The 18,651-nt window shown below is 44.1% G+C and overlaps 1 protein-coding gene across 2 annotated transcripts; it reads right to left on the reverse strand.

The window, feature by feature from the left end:
• Positions 1-60: 60 nt before the first annotated feature.
• Positions 61-18,591, reverse strand: LOC113161908 (apoptosis-stimulating of p53 protein 2-like). Of its 2 annotated transcripts, none has more exons than XM_026359729.1 (18): positions 18,128-18,591; positions 10,319-10,466; positions 10,057-10,170; positions 8,711-8,787; positions 8,512-8,613; positions 7,829-8,006; positions 7,296-7,492; positions 6,731-6,901; positions 6,100-6,319; positions 5,856-5,978; positions 5,495-5,601; positions 4,625-5,021; positions 3,715-4,490; positions 3,492-3,629; positions 3,128-3,261; positions 2,776-2,942; positions 1,411-1,610; positions 61-1,085 (listed from the first exon to the last, which is right to left on the reverse strand). In XM_026359729.1, exons 1-18 carry the CDS (start codon positions 18,134-18,136, stop codon positions 1,044-1,046), a joined length of 3,300 nt encoding a protein of 1,099 aa, XP_026215514.1. In that variant the 5' UTR covers positions 18,137-18,591; the 3' UTR covers positions 61-1,043. The 2 variants fall into 2 exon arrangements, with proteins under 2 accessions (XP_026215514.1, XP_026215515.1); XM_026359730.1 differs by having other exon boundaries at positions 6,737-6,901; positions 18,128-18,590.
• Positions 18,592-18,651: the final 60 nt, after the last annotated feature.

Here is an 18,651-nt window from a genome sequence, read left to right on the forward strand (position 1 = left end):
ATACTATTAGGTCCATCAAAAAGAAAAAGAAACACTAGTTTCAGAGAAAACTTTGGATGATCGATTCAAGCTGACCAGGCTTTAATTGTGGAAAATGTAATCATCTTCCAACATATTAAGAAAACAATGAACTTTAACAGTAATAGGGACAGAATTTAAACTTGTGTACAGTAGATTTTGTTTTTGTTTTTCTTCAAAGTTTGAGAAAGAATAAAAGAATTTTAGTCTAAAAATTGACATTGTGCTGTAGCAGAACTGAGTTTTGTAAATAAAAAAATCCATAAAAGAAAGTTTCTTTAACACAGAAATAAAAAATTCAAACTGTCAGTAACAAATAACCAGAACTCTGAGCTGAACCTGTCTGAGGCTGGAAAACAAAACTGGGTAGAATTTAGTAAAATACATAAGTGAAGCCTCTAAAGATAAAAATTATAAATGTTAAACCTTATTGTCACTAATTATTATATTTTTGTGTAATATTCTGTCTGGTTGACACAAACTTATCGTTAAGTTATCGTGGTCCTTTAAACTTACCGTGTTGTTCACACAGGAAATACAACTAATTGTTGGGATTCCTCTTTACAGCTCGTTTGACTATATTAAAAAGCTCTTTTCATCAATGGGGACCTGGACGGTGGCTTTAAAGACAAAAATATTTGAAGATAATGGTTTTGTGTTTCAAATGCAGTTCGATTCCAACCTGTGGGGCTACTGCGTGTTGGAGCCCACTTTCTCTGCGTTTTCTGTCTCAACTGTTACTAAACAATTAAATAAGATCATATAATAAACAAAAATCTAACAAGATGAACCCAAAAGAATTTTCACATTTAGCTCGTGAGGCTCTGATAACTTTAGGTGGACTGATCAGTTCATTGTGACATTCTTTGTGCTGAGGCTAAAAAAAGTCCAACAACAGTTCAGAAAACATCTGTCTCTCTTTTTTAACAACAACTTCTCTGCTGAACGAGTCCAGATGTTTTTTCATGTGCTGCTCGTCCCACGCAGTAAGGAGCTGGTGTTTTAAAGGATTCATCAGCTGCCTGTTAAGCCAGGCTCCTCTGTCGCGGCCTGATCCTCAGATACAGCTGTGAAATAAAAGGAGAAGTTTCTCATTAAACACCATTAAGATGAATGAAAACTGAGACTTACATAAGACTGGTGAGTAACAGGATTCTCAGAGCTGCTTCTAAACCCGATTAAAACTGAATTAGCAACAACTGGAGATTCTCACTGGCAGACTAAGCATCGAGCTCACCACATTTATTAAACATAAATGTCGCATCTCTGTGTATGTACGAAGACAGAGGAAATCTTACTTGTCACACGTCCAAGTTAACCCAGGTTTAAAGTGACTTCATAGATTATCAGGTTTTTTAGATGCTAACACATCCAGATGTAAACTGAGCTCACCCCCAGTAGGTTGCGGGGGATGTAGCCCTCCCGGTCGCCACATCTCGCCCACCACCACTCCGTTTCCACCTCATCATCCCGTCTCAGCACCGTCATGCAGTCGCCTTCACTGAAGCCGAGCTCGTCGTCATTCTGAGGCTTGTAGTCCCACAAGGCGTACACCACACCACGGTTCATCACGCCCATCTTCTCCTGAACACCTGCCAGGAGACGACGGAGAGGAAAAAGCATTTAGAACCCTTCTTCATTCTGTGAACCTCCTCACTCCAGACATCTAGAACTTCATGTCATGGATTCTACATATGCCCTCTAATGGACTCAATGGCACATTATAACATTTTTTAAAGCCACGTAACAACCAGATCTACTAAAATCCTCAAGAAAGTGTCAAAGAAGATCCCAAGGTGTTCCTCAGGGAATCATGGACTTGAAAATGATCTCTTGAATCTTGTCCCAAACCCGCAAACCCAAAATCTTTTCCATCTTAGAACTGATGGAAACAGCTTGTACCTTCGTAACAACCTCCATAATCCTTTACTCCTGAAACCCAGCTTTGGGTCTCCCAGTTGAATAAAGAACAGACTCTGTGTGCAGGACTCCTCTCCACTGTGACTCTTTGCAACTCCCTGGAACTTAAGTGTGATTTTCCAAGCCGCATCACAGACCACAGACCATACGACTTCCATCCTTGCCCATAGCCTTGTCATCTCTTGTATTGAGTACTGCAACTCTCTTCTCTTCGGTCTTCCCAAAAAATCACTTCATAAGCTCCAACTGGTCCAGAACTCAGCCGCTCGCATCATCACCAAAACCTCCACATCAGACCTCCACCACATCCGAACACATCACCTCTGTTCTACAACAACTCCACTGGCTTCCTGTCAAATATATAATAGACTTTAAAATCCTTCTGTATGCCTTTAAGGCTATTCACAACCTAGCCCCCCCATATCTGTCCGATCTGCTCCACATTGCCACCTCCTCTCGTTCACTCAGGTCTTCCTCCGCCATCCACCTCAATGTCCCCTCTGCCCGTCTTAGCACCATGGGGAGCAGAGCTTTCAGCCGTTCCACCCCTACTCTTTGGAATTCATTACCACAGGACATCCGTAACACTGACTCTCTTGGTATCTTTAAATCCAAACTCGATCGCCTACTCACTACTCACTCTACTTTTGTACTTGTATAGTCTGTTCTGTCCTGTGTTGATTTATTGTGTTGATTCATTGTTGATTGTACAGTGTCCTTGAGTGTTTTGAAAGGCGCTTTAAATAAAATGTATTATTATTAACTATTATCACCACAATGTCTTCGGGTTCTGTTTGTTTCTTTTTGAAGTGTGGTGCATTATGGGTTTGGTCTCACCATAGAGGAACTGGGAGCACTGGGCGTAGCCGTCCTCCATCTCCTCACATTTGTCAGCAGCCGTCTGCATGTCGCTGTAGGTGGCGGCAAACACAGCCGCCCCCGACTCCACCAGGAACTTACAGACCAGCACGTTGTTGCAGGAGGCAGCACAGTGGAGAGGAGTCCTGCAGAGGACGAAGAACGGTTTGAAAAGAGAGTCTGATCACAGACGTTCCATATCTCAGCTCAGTGACACTAACTGTCATGGAAACATAGACGATAAGCTGGCAGCTGTAAAATCCACAATCCTCTGCTGAAAATGATGTCAGCAGGACTGGACTGTGATGTTGTGATGCTGGTTCAAACTCACCAGCCGTCGCTGTCGGCAGCGTTGACGTTGACGCCGAACTGAACCAGAAACTTGACGATTTCAGTGTGGCCGGCGCAGACGGCGTTGTGCAGAGCTGTGATGCCCTCGTCGTTCGGCATGCTGGGGTCATCCACCTGCAGGACGAACATGTGTTCATGTATCTCTCAGAAGTGATTACAAAGACTGACAACACCTTTAAGCAGGACACTGAGGTTTGTGCTGCTGTAAACGCAGAACTTCACGGAGACCCCACAAGCTTATTGTGAAAATTTGAGTGGATTTGCAAGTTTCCCTGAGCTGTGACTCCAGCTCCTCGTGGATCTACAGAGTAACACCAGGCGGTGGGTGTGGTTGTGTGACTCACGTCGTAGATGACCCTCTGGACGAGGTCGTACTCTCCCTCCAGAGATGAGTCCAGCAGCAGTGCCAGAGGGTTGAACTTCACTCGCATGCCGTGGTCGGCCCTCTCCGAGCCGGCTTTACGGAGGATCGACCTCTTACCCTGAGAGAAACAACAGAAGTCAGAGGAAATAAAGAGATTTTTAATCAACAAGCTGAGCTGATCAGAATCCACCAGAATCACTCACCGGTGGCACTGTGACCTGTCCTGTGACCTCTGGGGCCTCCAGATTCAGGACGTCGTCTCCTTGCGCCACTTCATCACAGCTGGGATACGGTGGAGGTGGGTAGGGGGGAAATTCTTCTGGGAAGTGGTTGTGGTGAACTAAGGCAGGTGGACAAATCTCTTCTTCCTCCTTGTCCTCTAGAGGGGGAGGCAGGGAGGGGCATGAGGCGGGGTCCGGGATGGGTGAGCGTGGGGGCAGGGGAGGTGGGGTCAAACCCTCATCTGGACTCTTAGGGCGTGACTGGTTGAAACCAGCTCCAGTGTTGTCATTGCCCCTGCACGTTGCATCTGCATTGCCCATAGCATCTCCGTGAATCCTGGGTTGAACTAACGTCCCTGCTAGACCAACCGTCTCCATGGGGATGGTTTCCATGGCAGCCAGAGTGGTCTTCTGATAGAGCAGCTTCTGAATGTTGGGTCCAGCTGGGCCCTCTGGCTCCGTAATGGAGCTGCGTTTCTTCAGGGGCCGGGGGGCGTGGTGCAGCCGGCGGCGTAGGGCCTCGAGGTCAGCATCGCTGGGGTTCCTGTGGGGGTTGGACAGGAAGGGGAGGAGCTTGGTGGGGCTGAGCGGTCGAGGGGTGGCACGTTCTGCTGTCTCTGCTCCGACACCTTCACTGTTTCCCGGGCAACTGCTGTCGGGCTCACTCCCATCGGACACACAAAACCCAGAATTCAAGGTGGTATCTGAGCTGACAGACTGCTGCCCCCCACTGGCTGGGAGGACTGGTTTTCCATATACTGTAAGCAGAAACACTGAAGTCAGAGGAAACAAAACCAACATCTACTTTATCAGCGTGCATTTCTAGTTTTAACATAGACTCTCTGTTTTCAGGGACACATGGTCTCTAACAGTAACTGTAATCAGGACTCACCTCTGGGCTGACTGCGGGGCAGTGTGCCCTGACCGCTCGATTGGTAGCCTTTCCCCAGCGTGGCCTGCTGTGTATACATGGAGTAGATGGAGGAAGCTGCCAGAGTCTGAGGCTTCTGCAGCACAGGAGGGGGGCCATCGGAGAGGTCAGGGGTGTAAGGTCGTACAGCAGCTGCTGGAGGACTCTCCTGCTTGTTGGGCAAAGGGAGGGTGTTGCTGTGGATGGAGAGGGCTCCTGTGGCCCTAATATGGCCCCCAACAGGCCGGGCCTTACCAGGGAAGGTGCCAGTGCTGTATGAGGGCTTGGAGAAGGTTGGAGGAGCAGATGGGGAAAACGGTTTGGGCTTACTGGGGACAGGAGGAGGTGCCGCCATCTTTGACACACCTTTACCTGAAGCCTGAAGATTAAATACAAAAAAATATGATATAGAGTAGCAATGAAATGTACTGTATGACAATGTACTGTAAAAATACAGGCTTACACAGAAAGACAAATAAATGTAGAACAGCTAAATGTCAATTTGGCAAATTGTTGTGCTCCACAATTCACCAGAACCACACTTTGTATGTGATATAAACTGTGTACATAAATGACACTTAATGCAGTACAAATACAATGATAATAAGTCTGCCTGATTTGGACAATGTTTTTGGGCAACGACGATAAGAAGAAGACAAAAAAGAAAACTTAAATGTTCAGGGTCTATGACTGTGCAAAGCTTTCCAGTCGCAGAAAAAGATTTAAAGACAATACACAAGTGTTGGATTCACTGTTCAGGGCAGTTTGGATTGTTGGTACCCAAAAGAGCTGCAAACAGCATCGTTATGTTGAAAAACGTGTAATGAGTAAAGAGTCCGAGTGAAATGACACCTGTTTATCCCTGAGCATGTCGTCAGCGGTGTGACTCGTCCGCGAAGGGACAGGAGGTGGGATGTCAGACCCAGAGAGGCTCTTTTGGTCTGAGAGGGACTCACCACCTGGAAGAGAGAAAAATCCCCCTAATGAGTTTCCTACTTTGTGGGAGTTTTTTTAAAACACAACCAAAGAGGAATCTGCCTCCCCCTTCTAGGGTTTAATATTTTGAATGCAGTCACTCAGAACTGCTCCGTATTCAGCCCTGAAATCAGGTACGTCTCAGCTTGTGACTGTGTAGGACTGAGAAATTTAAGCACAAGCACAAAAGTAAAAATAATTATGAAGGATAGTTTTCAGAATTCACACCCTGACCCACCTGAGTTGCGGCAGCTGAGGTTGGACATCCGAGGCAGAGTGGAGGCGTGACTGCTACCTCCACTGGATTCAGAAAACGGGCTGCTCCAGTCAGAAAGTTTGGTTATTTTTGAGGTGTTGAAACCTGTGAAGAGCAGAGAGATTAATATCCAGTAGACAGCTGTATCAGCTCTGATGTGGATATTCTGCTGTTAACGTGTTAAAAACAGTAAAACTGCATTTAGAGTGACTTAATGAACCAGTACCTGAGGCGGGTTTGACTGGTCTAGGAGGGGGCTTCAGGGAAGAGTCGGGCATGGGCAGGGTGGCGGTGCCATCTGGGTAAGTCAGCTTCACCAGAACCTCCTGATGGACCGGCCCCAGAGGCCCCTGCGGACCCGTTGTGGAGGAGGACTGGATGTACGGCCCCACTGCTGCCACTTTAGAGCCTATTGGGTGCTGAGGGGCGGTGCTGTCTGAGACCACCTGAGGGGAAATGGAAACATTTGACTTTTCATTACGAAAAAATAGAAATGATCAAATTAAGACGTTACCACACCGGTGTTGGGACCAGTTCTGGAAAATCTTATGGTACTCATGGTAGAAAGTTCATTTCAGTGTTCATAAAGCCTCAACTGAACCAAACTGAAGAAGATACCACATAAAAAAAAAAAAGTGTTTTGCTTAAACCTTTATCTTTTCTTTTGCTTACCTAGGGCAATTTCATACAGATGCAAACATTTCAGGACGGTTTCATGAGTCCCTGCAATTTAGCACAAGCTAAATAATATACTGCCCCCACTGACACATGTTCTTTGTGTCCAAAACATGGGTCCATATACTTTGCATTTACAGCTGTGTGCGTGTAGCTCGTGTACAGTGTGAAACAGTCCTTACACCCGCCGGCAGGTTCTCCTTCTGCTGCAGGGCGGCCTTCTTCTTCCAGAGCCGCTGTCGGAGCTCGGCCAGCCGACGGTCCATCGCTGCCACCTCCAGGTTCCTCTTGTTCAGGCTGTCTCTCTGCTGCTGCAGCCGGCCGCTCTGGTCCTGGTTCAGCTTATTTCTCAGCTGGAAGGGAAAAAGGTGGAATGAGAGCATGTATTGCAAAATTAGGTGGTGAGCCTGCTACGTTCAAACTAGCCATTGCAGCCTGTCACTGTCTTTTTAATACTAATACATGTTTCCGTATGTTTTGACCAGAAATATGATATATTTGTTGTCATTATGTTTTCTAGTTAGCTTATGCTAACATGCTAAAAAATCATGCTAACACAAACTCTCTTCCAAGGTTTGTCTTAATTAATGCAATAACATCAGAAAGTTATCAGATTATTACTTCAAATGCATCAATATGTGACTGTAAATGTGAATTACTGTGTGCACACTGATGCTGATTTTGTTTTTTTTATCCTGTTGATTTATTTATACTGATGATTATTTGAACTGGTGTGTGAGGTCTCACCTGCAGCTCCTTATAAAGACGCTCCAGCTCGGCCGTAGAGGAGGTGGAGTTGTGATGAGGAGGAGGAAGAGGAGGCTCCAGTCTGCCGCTCTTCAGCACCTCTAGCTGGTTACTCAGCTCCTCCACCCTCGTCACAGCCACCAGCAGCTCCCTCTGCTTCTGCTGGAACAGACCGGTCATCTGCTCGATCTCTTCCACTGTCACACAAACACACGAACACAACACAAAGATGAATAGAAGGAGGGTTCTCTGAAACCAGAATCAAATCCTACCTGGTTTCCAGTATCAATGCCTGAACAACATCCCATCCAAAGAATGATGTATGTACATCTTAAACAGTCAACTGGGTAAAATGAAAATATAAGAATTCAACCAGGAAACGTGCTGAAGACAAACTGCACAAACCAACATGCAGCTGAATAGACCAGTCACAGTTTACCATGAAAAAACAATGAGCTTAATGTAAATCCTGTCATTTCCATAATGATGACCCTGAGACAACACAATCAAACACAGATCTCTGTCACACTGACCTAATTTACTATTACTGAGGCGTTTCTGCTCCACCTGGCCCCTGAGGGCCCGGACTCGCCGCAGTTTGGCCTCCTGGTTGTGTGCGTTCTCTCTAAGCTGCCGCAGCCGCTCGTGTTCTGACGCCTCCTGCTGCTGCTGCCGCTGATCCTGCAGCTTCAAGTAGCACAGCTGCTGCTCCTGCAACATCCAGCAAACAAACACAGCTCAACAGCCAGTCAACAGACTCTGGGTTAGGTTAAAGCACGTAAAGGTGGCATGACGTAGCATGAATGAAAACAAACTAACTTAATTCATACAAAGTGTCCTCAAATGGTTTGACACAGGTCTGCTGTCAGAAGTGCAAACTTTCAGTCTCTGCTATTTGTGATGGTTCACTGTGGCTGAGGTTCTTTCCAAAAGAATGTCAGAGGCAGCTTTTCCCAAATCCAGTACCATAAAGATTCTCTACAAATAACTGACAGACAGCGGTATTAAGGTGTGACAGGTATTTCTGGTCTCAGGAACTTAGTAGGTGAAGTTCTAGAAACCACAGTAGCCATTACATGTAATACTGCTGTATCACTAGAAGCAGCAGAAAGAGTGTTTGATGGGTTTTGTGTTTTTGGACTATTGAGAGTCACAACTGTAGTTGTATTACTGGCTCAGAAACAGTCTCAGCATGAATGTGTTGGGTGTGTGGTACCTTGGAGGCCAGCAGCTGCTGCTGGGCATTGATCTGCTGCTGCTGTCGGGTTGCCAGATCCTGCAGCTCACTCAGCGTCATGTCCAGGCGAGGAGCTGAGAGCTGCAACACACACAGAGTCAGAGTTCACCTTGGTCCTGGACCCAATCCCATATTCCGATGCTAGAATTGAAAAATCCATCTTGTCAGAGTCTCTCACCCCGTTCTCCAGACATCTCTCCACAGAAGCCTTTACCAGGTTCCTCTTCATCAACTGTTCTGCAGCTCTGAATCCACCTGGATACAAACACAGACAGTATTAATGCTGTGTTGGATTTTTAGTCATGCTATAGGGATGATGCTATGGTGAGTGTGGGCAGACCACCACTTCAGCCCAGACTGAAATATCTTAAAAAAACTTGAAGAGTGGGCAGCACTGTCGCCTCAAAGGAAGAAAGAACTGGGTTTGAATCCAGGGGTTGGCCAGGTGTCTACTGTGTGGAGTTTACATGTTCTGTCTGTGGTACAAATGATGCTCAGAAGATGAATCCATAATTCTTATTTGTCCATTTTTCTGTTTTTAAAACAAACAAACATAAAAAAACATCCACAGCAGCTGCACACACGCCTCCCTTCAGTCATAAGCTGATTACAGTTGATCATCCACTGTAGTTACACTCTGTTACAGTACAACAGATCCTGCTGTTGAGTATTTATAATCTTTTTTTCCAGTGATCTGACTTCCACAGAGTTTAAAGTCTGTCTTATTCTCACATATTCAACATTTGCTGCCTCTGCACCCTTTAAAGATTCTGACAAGCACTTCTTCTTCTTCATCTTACCTGGCGCCGCCTCAGGTGGCTGCCTGTTGCAGGCTCTATCTATCTAATACAAATTAAGATTTGTAGTGTCTATAAACAAGACACAGGAAGTGTGGCTCAGATATGGACAGTCTTTAAAGTGTGGTTTAAGTTGTAGCTTTAATGTCTGTCCTGTCTGGACTGCAGTGTCCCATTCTGTTGATTTTGTAGCTGAGAGAGCGTAACATAATCTTCAGCTACTGATGTTCAGCTACTGAAAATCGCTGTAAATCTGATATCAAGAACCTGCACGTTGTGTCTGATTAAAGTCAGTAAAAATCTGTAGTTTTGTCGTGACCTGGACAAATAGTTTGTCCCCTATCAATGAGAGCATGAAGCCTTTCACAACATCCTTGCCACACTGAGGTGACTACAGTATGAACACCACCCCTTTTCACTTTGTTTAAAGCTCCTTATAGTTTCTGTCAGTAAGCAGGTAGTAGAAGTTCATTCAGTTTGTCATTAATATCCTGCATTACTAGAAAACAAGAGAACCAGGTACTGTAATTTATGCCACAGATGAAACAACAGCACCAACACCAAACTTTTAATTTTACTGAATGTGTTATTAACGAGTCAACAACATGATCCCTCACTGGCTTCCCACCTGCCAGTGCTGGATCTGTGTTCATTGAAACACGACTACTATAAAGGAACTGCCTCTGGGTGTTAAACAGTCTGCACTGCTGTGTTTAGTGTTTCTTACCTGACTCTCGTCCTGGAGCTCTCTGATGGTGCAGGAGGTAACGAACCTCCCCTCTGTGCTGCTCCCATTGCTGCAACACCTCCATCATCCTCTCCCCTTCTCCAACAACACGCTCTGGTTCATTAGACAACAGTTATTTCAGGACAATCCGATATCAGGTAATATACTGTGATCTGAAGACAGCAGGTCTAAAAGAGGATATTTGTATTTTCTGTAAGTAAAAAATCCTACAGTGGACTTTAGCTCCCTCTTGGAAACTCACCTGAGCCTCTCCACATCTCGGACAGGTAGCAGTCTGTCTCGCCAGGCTCCTTGCAGAACTCCACCACATCTCTGCACAGCGTCTCTGGTGTAATGGGAACGTCACTGAAGTGCTGATCGTTGTTGCTGAGGTACACAGTGAGGAACGTCTACAAACACAGTGCAGATAAACCAGAATAAAGTGAAGGTGAGTTTGTGTCTGATGTCCAGGAGTCCTGTAGTAACAATCTAGGTCACAACCAGACAAACTCCCAAAATTTAAAACTGAAATGTTAATTAAAAATAACTGTAGTAGTGTTTGGGAGAAATGTGATATTACTGTGAGCTCATCACATGGTGGTTGACAAACAGAAAGTCCATTAGCAACAGTTGGTTAGAATCATCATCAGCTCATTGCCTGTTATGTTGCTGATTTATACTGCACAACAACACAGGTTGTAAAAGATTTGGGGACTCGGGTGGTTGGACCTATGCAGGTAACTGTCATCCAGGTAATAGTAATCCCAAACGATAGTGGCAGTGAAGCAAGTCTAGTTGTACCTGATTTAGCTGTACCTGGTACAGTACCTGGTGTTGATCTTCCATGTCTTGTTTAAAATTGTTGAAACATGTAAAACACTGAAATAACCTTTAGACAGTTTATGTTATTGTTAAAACATGATGTGAGTTAAGATATAGCACAGCTTCCTGTGCTATTTAAGACTATAACTGATATTTATGGACATAACTCTCATGGTGCACTGGGCCATCTGTTAGTCCAGCATGGTATCTGCTGTCAGGACCCACGCCAGATTGCCTCCCACAGCCCGCCAACCTGCATGGAGGCAGCTTTCAACATTTTTCAGCCTTTATTTATCCTCTGAAGGTGGGAAAGAGTGATGACTTGCTAAAAGGTTCGACAGAGGGCTCTGAACTCCTTCTACAGTTCCCCTGTGGAGCTGCTCTGAGAATCTGAGCCTTCACTCTCACAGTCATGAGCCAGATTCTCTGGTCCTGCTCAGTTGGTTTCGGCCCTCATATACTCTCCATCTTCACTCTGTTCCACTTGGCCTGATCGCAAAAACGAGCGGCCTTCTTTGACCTTTCTGCTGGGGTTTCAGCTCACAGAGCAGAGTCTCACTGTAGCGTCATTTACATGCAGATCTTCTCAGCTGCTATCAGTGCTGAATAGTCCAAGCAAGAAAAGCTGAAATCAGATTCTTCTTTGTGTGAGCAATGATAAGAAAATGGATGCTGGGATACTACAGTCACATTGTGTCTCAAGGCCTTACTGAGAGGATTATAAAACTGTTGTTCCACAGAGTAAATTGACCTTCATGGTTTCTGAAGACGTGAAAGTGAAGCCATTTATTTATGCATTTGGCTCCTTCTTCTCTTCTGTCCTGGTTCTGTCTCTAACGTACATCCACCTACAGGCTTAAACAAAAACTAATCTATTGTTTAATATTATTAAAAAAAACATATTAGTTACAATAAAACCAACCTGAACAGTTGTGAAGAGAAACATTCAGGACAGAATCTGAAATAAAAAATAAATAATAAAATCTGAAAGTTGAGCGTTGCTTCATCACCGGCTGTCCAGAAGAACAGTTAAATTAAAAAGTTTAACAGCCCAATTTATGCTTCAACATGTCCCTGTTCACATATTCAAAGATATATCGAGCCTGTTTTAAATGGCAGGAAAGATCCCCCCCCCCCAGACAACTCCTTCTGTCAGTCCTCATGGTTTAATGGTGTCAGATCACTTAACAACCTAAAGCTCTTCACACAGCTATATCCATACAATGCAGCCTCACAACATACTTCACTGTCTGTACATATAATTTACTAACTCAAGAAGTTAGTAGTTCTATTAGTAACTATAAACTATCACTAAACTAGCAGCCTTCTGAAAAATCTAATTCAATAGAGTTTATCAACTTAAGAATTTTATAAGTGAAAAATAGATGTTGAGCTATTTCACTAAAGAAGTGAACACTTTGACCCACTGTTGGCACTAGGTGAAAGGTCAGGGGGTCAGCAGAGTCACTAGGACTGTGGGAACCATTCACTTCATTCAGTCCATCCGATCGCCTATCGCCCAGTCCATCTGCTGACATATTAAACTCTCCAGCTCCAGCGTGTGCAGAGCTTCAATGTGAATTCTACATTTGTAGCTGGTTATTTTAAATCATACTGGCACTGATTCCACTGTATCTCAGATAATCACAAAGAGGCTCACATTTATTTCTTCACACACTGGATGCATGACAACTGCCCAAGAGAAAAATGAAATTGGAGCTGAGTTGTTGTATTTCTAAGAATAACATTTCTCACTTGGAGGGAGCAGATGAAGTGTGAATCTGGCAGAGAGACTTCGCTCGTCAGGCCTCGGAACGATTGCACAGACCGACAAAGAGCTTAAATGGATGGTTAAAGCCTTTCTGCTCCCTGATTTTAAACACAGAGTCACACATCATGCATTTGAATTAGATGCTAAATGTTACTCTTGGAGTCCTCTGGCTATGGTTTTTTGAATCATTTGAGTATTGACCTTGTCAGCTCAGTCCTGGTTCACACTGATACTATAAAAAGTTACCAGGCGGCTACAGTGAAATACAAATTAAGTCCAAAAAGGAAGTCATTTAGCTGCAGTGCATTCGTCTGCAGCAGTGACTAAACAACCTAACGAATGCTCGTCAGCAGATAATTATCAACAAGCTGAAGCTGTGACTTAGTGACAGAGATAAATTAGTCTCAGCCTGCTGTCCTACATAGATCTCAGCGGGAAAACTGGAGCACACGGCTTTTCTTCAGGTTCATGCATATGAAGTGGGTCACTGCCGTCAGTCACCGAACCGAGGTCGACCAGGAAACTCTGCGACCAATCAGAGCCCGAGCAGGAGAGGCTGTCTGTCCCTCCGGACGACGATCAGGAAGGGGGAGTGAGACGTCCTGTCATCCAAGAGGCTTGTTATAGAACCTCAATATGTCCCGAGTACAGCCTGAAGGTGTCTGTGGTAAAAGAAGTGTCTGTACTCAAAAACAGAGGAGGACGTCAAACTGACACTAAAAACACTGAGGTGGAGTTATAGGAGCATCACTGGATCTGATGACCTGTTCACACTTCACTGTTTGGATATGTGCATTTTGCCACAACTTGCAATTGTGTCGCTCATAATAAAAACAATTAAAGTAAGTAAAACGTTTTCTAAAACGTGAAATTAAAAGAAGCTGCAGTGTTCACCTGTGTGTCTGTCACTCACTCAACGGGACGAGGTCTCGGTAAACTCATGAGACTCCAGCTCTTAATCCAGGCTGGAATTAGCACAGGAACACGCTGCTTAATTCCAACAACCAGCCACAACCAAACCCCCACCCACTCCCTAACTGTTGAGAAGGAAGAAATTAATGATCCATCAACTGTCTGAAAGACGTCGGCTTCTTCAAAACAATGAGGCATCAACATGGAGCCGTGTCCTAATCCGTCACCAACAGACCAACACATGTTGACACAGCGTTAAACAATTCAGCTTCGACTGACACTGAAAGAAACCTGTAATTAAAGGTGAACAAAAGTCTCTTTGATTGATAGCTGTTAGTTTATTATGGTGCTTTCATCAATTAGCTCTGTTTTCAGAACCGTTTTTGAAAGTTTTATTTCATTAAAATGACTTTTTGTTAACTCTCAGAATTAGGACTTCGTATCAAACACTCACCACATATTTTCATTAGTTAAATTTAAGTGATCATTTCTCCCTCATTGGTACTTTATTTAGGTAAAGTTCTTTCCCAGCTGCTTGTGTTCAGACAATATTTAACAAAAAACACTGATGTAAGTAAACCGGCCTCTCATTTTAAGACATAAGGCTTTAGATAAAAAAGACTTCAGGAGGAAGGAGGCAACACGTGGACCAGTATTTGCCTAAAACACAAACTGAACCAAAGGGGAAATATCCATTTAACGAACAGTACAATGAATGATTAATGCTCTACATCAGTCCTGGTGTCTGTTCTATTTCTGCCCAGGGAAGCGTGCAGGTCACATCCCAAATGTTTTGTTGGAAGCGTGGACAGCCGGAGCCATATGGCCGACAGCATCACGTGACGCGACAATATTGGATTAACGAGACACATAAACACACAGGACTAAACCCTGCCTGCTGTTCAGGATACTACCACGGTCCACAACACAGGATGCTTCCACAGTCCCACCAAAGCACAGCAGAGTTTTTTTTGATTGGCTGCCAGCTGTATGTTAAAGTCAGATACAGTATTAGACATTTTACACCTATTTCCAAGTAAATGTTTGACTATTGTACTGTACCTGTGTTCAGCTTCCATGTCATCAATATTCTATATGTACAATGATAAATGTCATCATTACGGAATAAAACATGTAGGTTGTCTGGTGTTAGCAAACCTGGAGCCAATCAATGAAAGAAGAACAGAGCGTTGGTTTCAAACTGCATTAAGTCATAAAATCACTCACTCAGTTCTATTTACCAGCAGCTAAAGATCACAGAAGACCTACAAGAGTCACACAAACTGAGGAGACATGTGAAAGAGTTTAGATATTTATCAGGCCACATTTAGACTTTCAGACTCAATGATGAGCTGAGTTGATTTTGGTGGACAGGTCATAGGTCAAGCTCACTGTGATCATGTCATTATTTATTAACATAATATTGCAATAGGTGAATCCTGATTTGTATTCTTGTGGTCAGTTCGCAGTCTTTGGGACTGACTGTACTTCATATCATCACTATGTTTGAAAGCTTGTTGTGTAGAGAGCGAGTCCGAGCACATGTCAGCGTGTCTGCTGTGGAAAATGAATCTGTCAGGCTGTTATTGTAAATGAACACGAAGGTTACAACAGCTTAAGTTCTTCATCACCTGATGAATATTAAAATAACACGGTTCCCACATGACCTTGAACAGTGTGTGTGTGTTTCTGGTCACTGTGGCAACTGTTACCAAGGAGCACGGCGAGCCCCACTGAGCCCTGACTGGAGGATGAGGAGGACGCAGTGATGATCAGAGTGTGCTGTGTTGTACAGGATTGTTTTACTGTTTGAGTCACCTGTGATCCTCACAGTGGAAGCTCAGCACTGGATTCACCTTCACTGTGATTCTGTTGGTTTCTCTATTGTTGCTGAATATGAGGAGGACGCAGAGAGTTTCTTAGGGACAGGTGCTCAAATGTATTATCGGAATCTGTTTTATTAACCAGCACTGCAATAAAATTATGATTTACCTTGTGCCAGTGAAACCACAATGGTAAAATGAAATATGGACTGAACAGTGAAGCTCATACAGAGTACAGGACATGTGACGCCACTGTTACTGTTTTGTGCAGCTTCATTTAAATTCAGATGCATGTGGTTTAATTGGCCCCAAGTATAATAATGACTTAATTCAGGTAGACTGGAGAACCTTTGACTAATTTGGAAAAAGGGCACGAGCCTCTGCCCACCTGCATGTGATCCATGAGGAAGGTACACACCACTGTCTGAATAACAGTAATAGATGCTGATAGGAGAAGTTCGGCTCACTTCCTCCACAATTAGCTCATAGTTTCCTCAAAAAGACCTTCCTCCTCTGCCTCATCATGTTCCCGTCTCTTTTATTATTTAACACGTGGAGGAAGATGACTGAACATACATGCAGCTCACTGCAGTGTTGGCCGTCACTGACAAATGTTTTTAGTGGACAGTCAACCTCTATTCACTCGTGACCTTCTACTGAGTTTTAAATGACAGTTGTGCTGCTTTAAAATGTAAAGTATAAGTCAGTCTTCTCATTGTTGTGTTGAAAATGACCTACAGTTCATGACATTCATGTTTCAGCTAAACATTTGCACACACTTGACTTGACTACTGAACATTGCACAAGTATTTAGGAAACTGGATGGTCAGCTACATCCAGGCCTCACCAGGTTTTACCATCAGCTGACTTTACTTCTTGACCTTACAAATATAACTGTATACAGAATTATATAGAAGAAAGAAACCTGCAGCAGAACCAGGCTCAGGGTGGGCGGCCATCTGCCTCGACCAGTTGGGGTGATTGTAAAGAGGAGAGAGGAAAGAACAACACACACCAATGAAGAAAGAGCTTCCATGCAGCTGGGCTGACTCACCAAGGGCAACGTTGGATTCAATGTCTCGTCAAGGACAATTCAACACACGACAGGTGAGGTGGGACTGAGAATGAAAACAGCTACAGCAGCCATCCAGATACTGTAGAACCACATATATGAAAATCTGGATAGATGGCTCCAGTGTTTTCCTTAAAAGCACATTTGGTCCTCCTTAAAAAACGTAATGCTACAACCACCTACAACAAAACCACCCATTATAGAACTATGTTCAAATAAACAAACTAAGAACATAACCTCTATCTACCGTCCCTCTTTTGTTGCCTCTGATTGATCATGAAGACTCATGAACGCACTGGTTTATTCTCACTCAGACCCACATTCTCCGTCCTGCTGCCACAGACACTCACCAGAGACCAAATGTGGATTAGTCTGCTGCTGAAAATAGTCCCCAACAAATGGGCCCAATAGACACTTGACAGATGGATGAACGCATTGTTAGTTTGAGTCTTTTGTTGAAAGTAAGAAAAATATCAAACAACATGGGGCGGTTTCTGTTAGTGTCGGCTCATGTCGGGCTCTGGTCAGATTTAGCAGAGGCTGCACGGTGGATAATAAGGTGCTGCATCATAAACCTGGTCTTGACTTCACTCAGTGTGAAGACAACGGTACGGGATGACAGTGGTGTTTCACTATTAGTGACCTGTAGTGTTGCTGACTCAGCCAGTAAGTCTTTACTGTCATTTAGCTTTTCATGAAGTTCTTTGGGTTTTTACTTCACAAGAGTTTAGTTTTCCACCTGAACACTGTCTGAAATTAAAAGGACCATATCGTACGGAGACTAGTTCAAATGTTCTGACGCAGTGACAAGAGAAGTCACTGTTTGCAGCTTCCTGCTTTTCTGCATGAATTGTTCATGAAATGTGATCTGATCATCACCAAACTCAAATATTTGAAATAGAATAATATTAGACCTGCACAATAACTGTTTTACTCACTTTTCCTGCCATAACGTTTTAGGTTCAATAGGTGTGTTCAAGAAAGACACGAAAGAGCATGATTATATGTGTTTTAGCAGCTTAGAAATACTGGGTTTGTTGATATTCTGAAGATCAGAACACCGAAAAATTGCAAAACAGCCAATTTGTATTTAATAGTTAACCTACTCTGTGCAATGGGAAGGTTATTAAAAGGTTATTAGAAGGTTATTAGATGGTTATTAAAAGGTTATTAGATGGTTATTAAAAGGTTATTAAAAGGTTATTAGAAGGTTATTAGATGGTTATTAGAAGGTTATTAGAAGGTTATTAGAAGTTTATATATAACACTTATTGTCGGTCCCAAATGCTGCACAGCTATGTAGTATAACCACAAGTGTGGAAGAGATAAATTAGACTTTTAATTTTCTACGTCTTACCAGAGGACATGACTTCAGTGGCCCTAAAGTACCTCTGCAGACACTGAACCACAGCAACATATAAAATACAATGGTATAAAAATGATATCAAGGGTCTGGAGGGTTGACTGAGTTTTTAATAATTGTTCAGGTGATGTTGACTAAAACTCTCTTAGATTAAAACCCTCACTCTGCCTGTACAGAAGGGACCTTCGTGGGTTTACATGGGAGGAAGCTGCTCTGACGCGGTGAGGACTTCAGGGGACCCTGACCCCCGAGGATGAGTCCGTTTCAAAAGCCTGGATGATGGAGACAGAACGGGTTTCTACACTCACCGGCATCATGTTGGCAGTTCTCTGCTCTGTCGCATCCAGACTGCAGCTGAACCCCTCCAACCATTAAAGCATCCCTCCCGTCCTGGTCCTGGTCCTGGTCCTGGTCCTCAGCTCCGCTTCATTCGCGTCCCATTGATCCTTCTCTGCTTTATTTCTGCTCCTCTTCGACCTGTTGCAGTGCAGCAGCAGGCCCTCCTACCGGTCTGCTGGACAGATCAAATACAGCAGATGATGTTCTCCGAGCAGAGGACATGAGGCTGCAGGAACGGGAGCAGAAAACAAAGCGCGGCGGGCGGAGCTGGAGCAGCTCCCCTGCTGAGCTCTAATCCTCCAGCATCCAGGACCCAGGATCAGTCTGACGGTGTCTGTGTGAGTCAATCACCGGAGAGCGGCCGGAGAGCGGCCGGAGCTCCGCTGCTGCAGGGGAGGAGAGGCTTCTAGCGCGGCTTTTCAAAATAAAAGCGCCACCTGTAGAAAGAATGGTGTACTAGTCCTTTAAAAAAAATCTAAACTATATCATATAA

The sequence above is a fragment of the Anabas testudineus genome, chromosome 1 (assembly GCF_900324465.2).
Source record: "Anabas testudineus chromosome 1, fAnaTes1.2, whole genome shotgun sequence".
In the NCBI taxonomy this organism is placed as follows: Eukaryota; Metazoa; Chordata; class Actinopteri; order Anabantiformes; family Anabantidae; genus Anabas; species Anabas testudineus.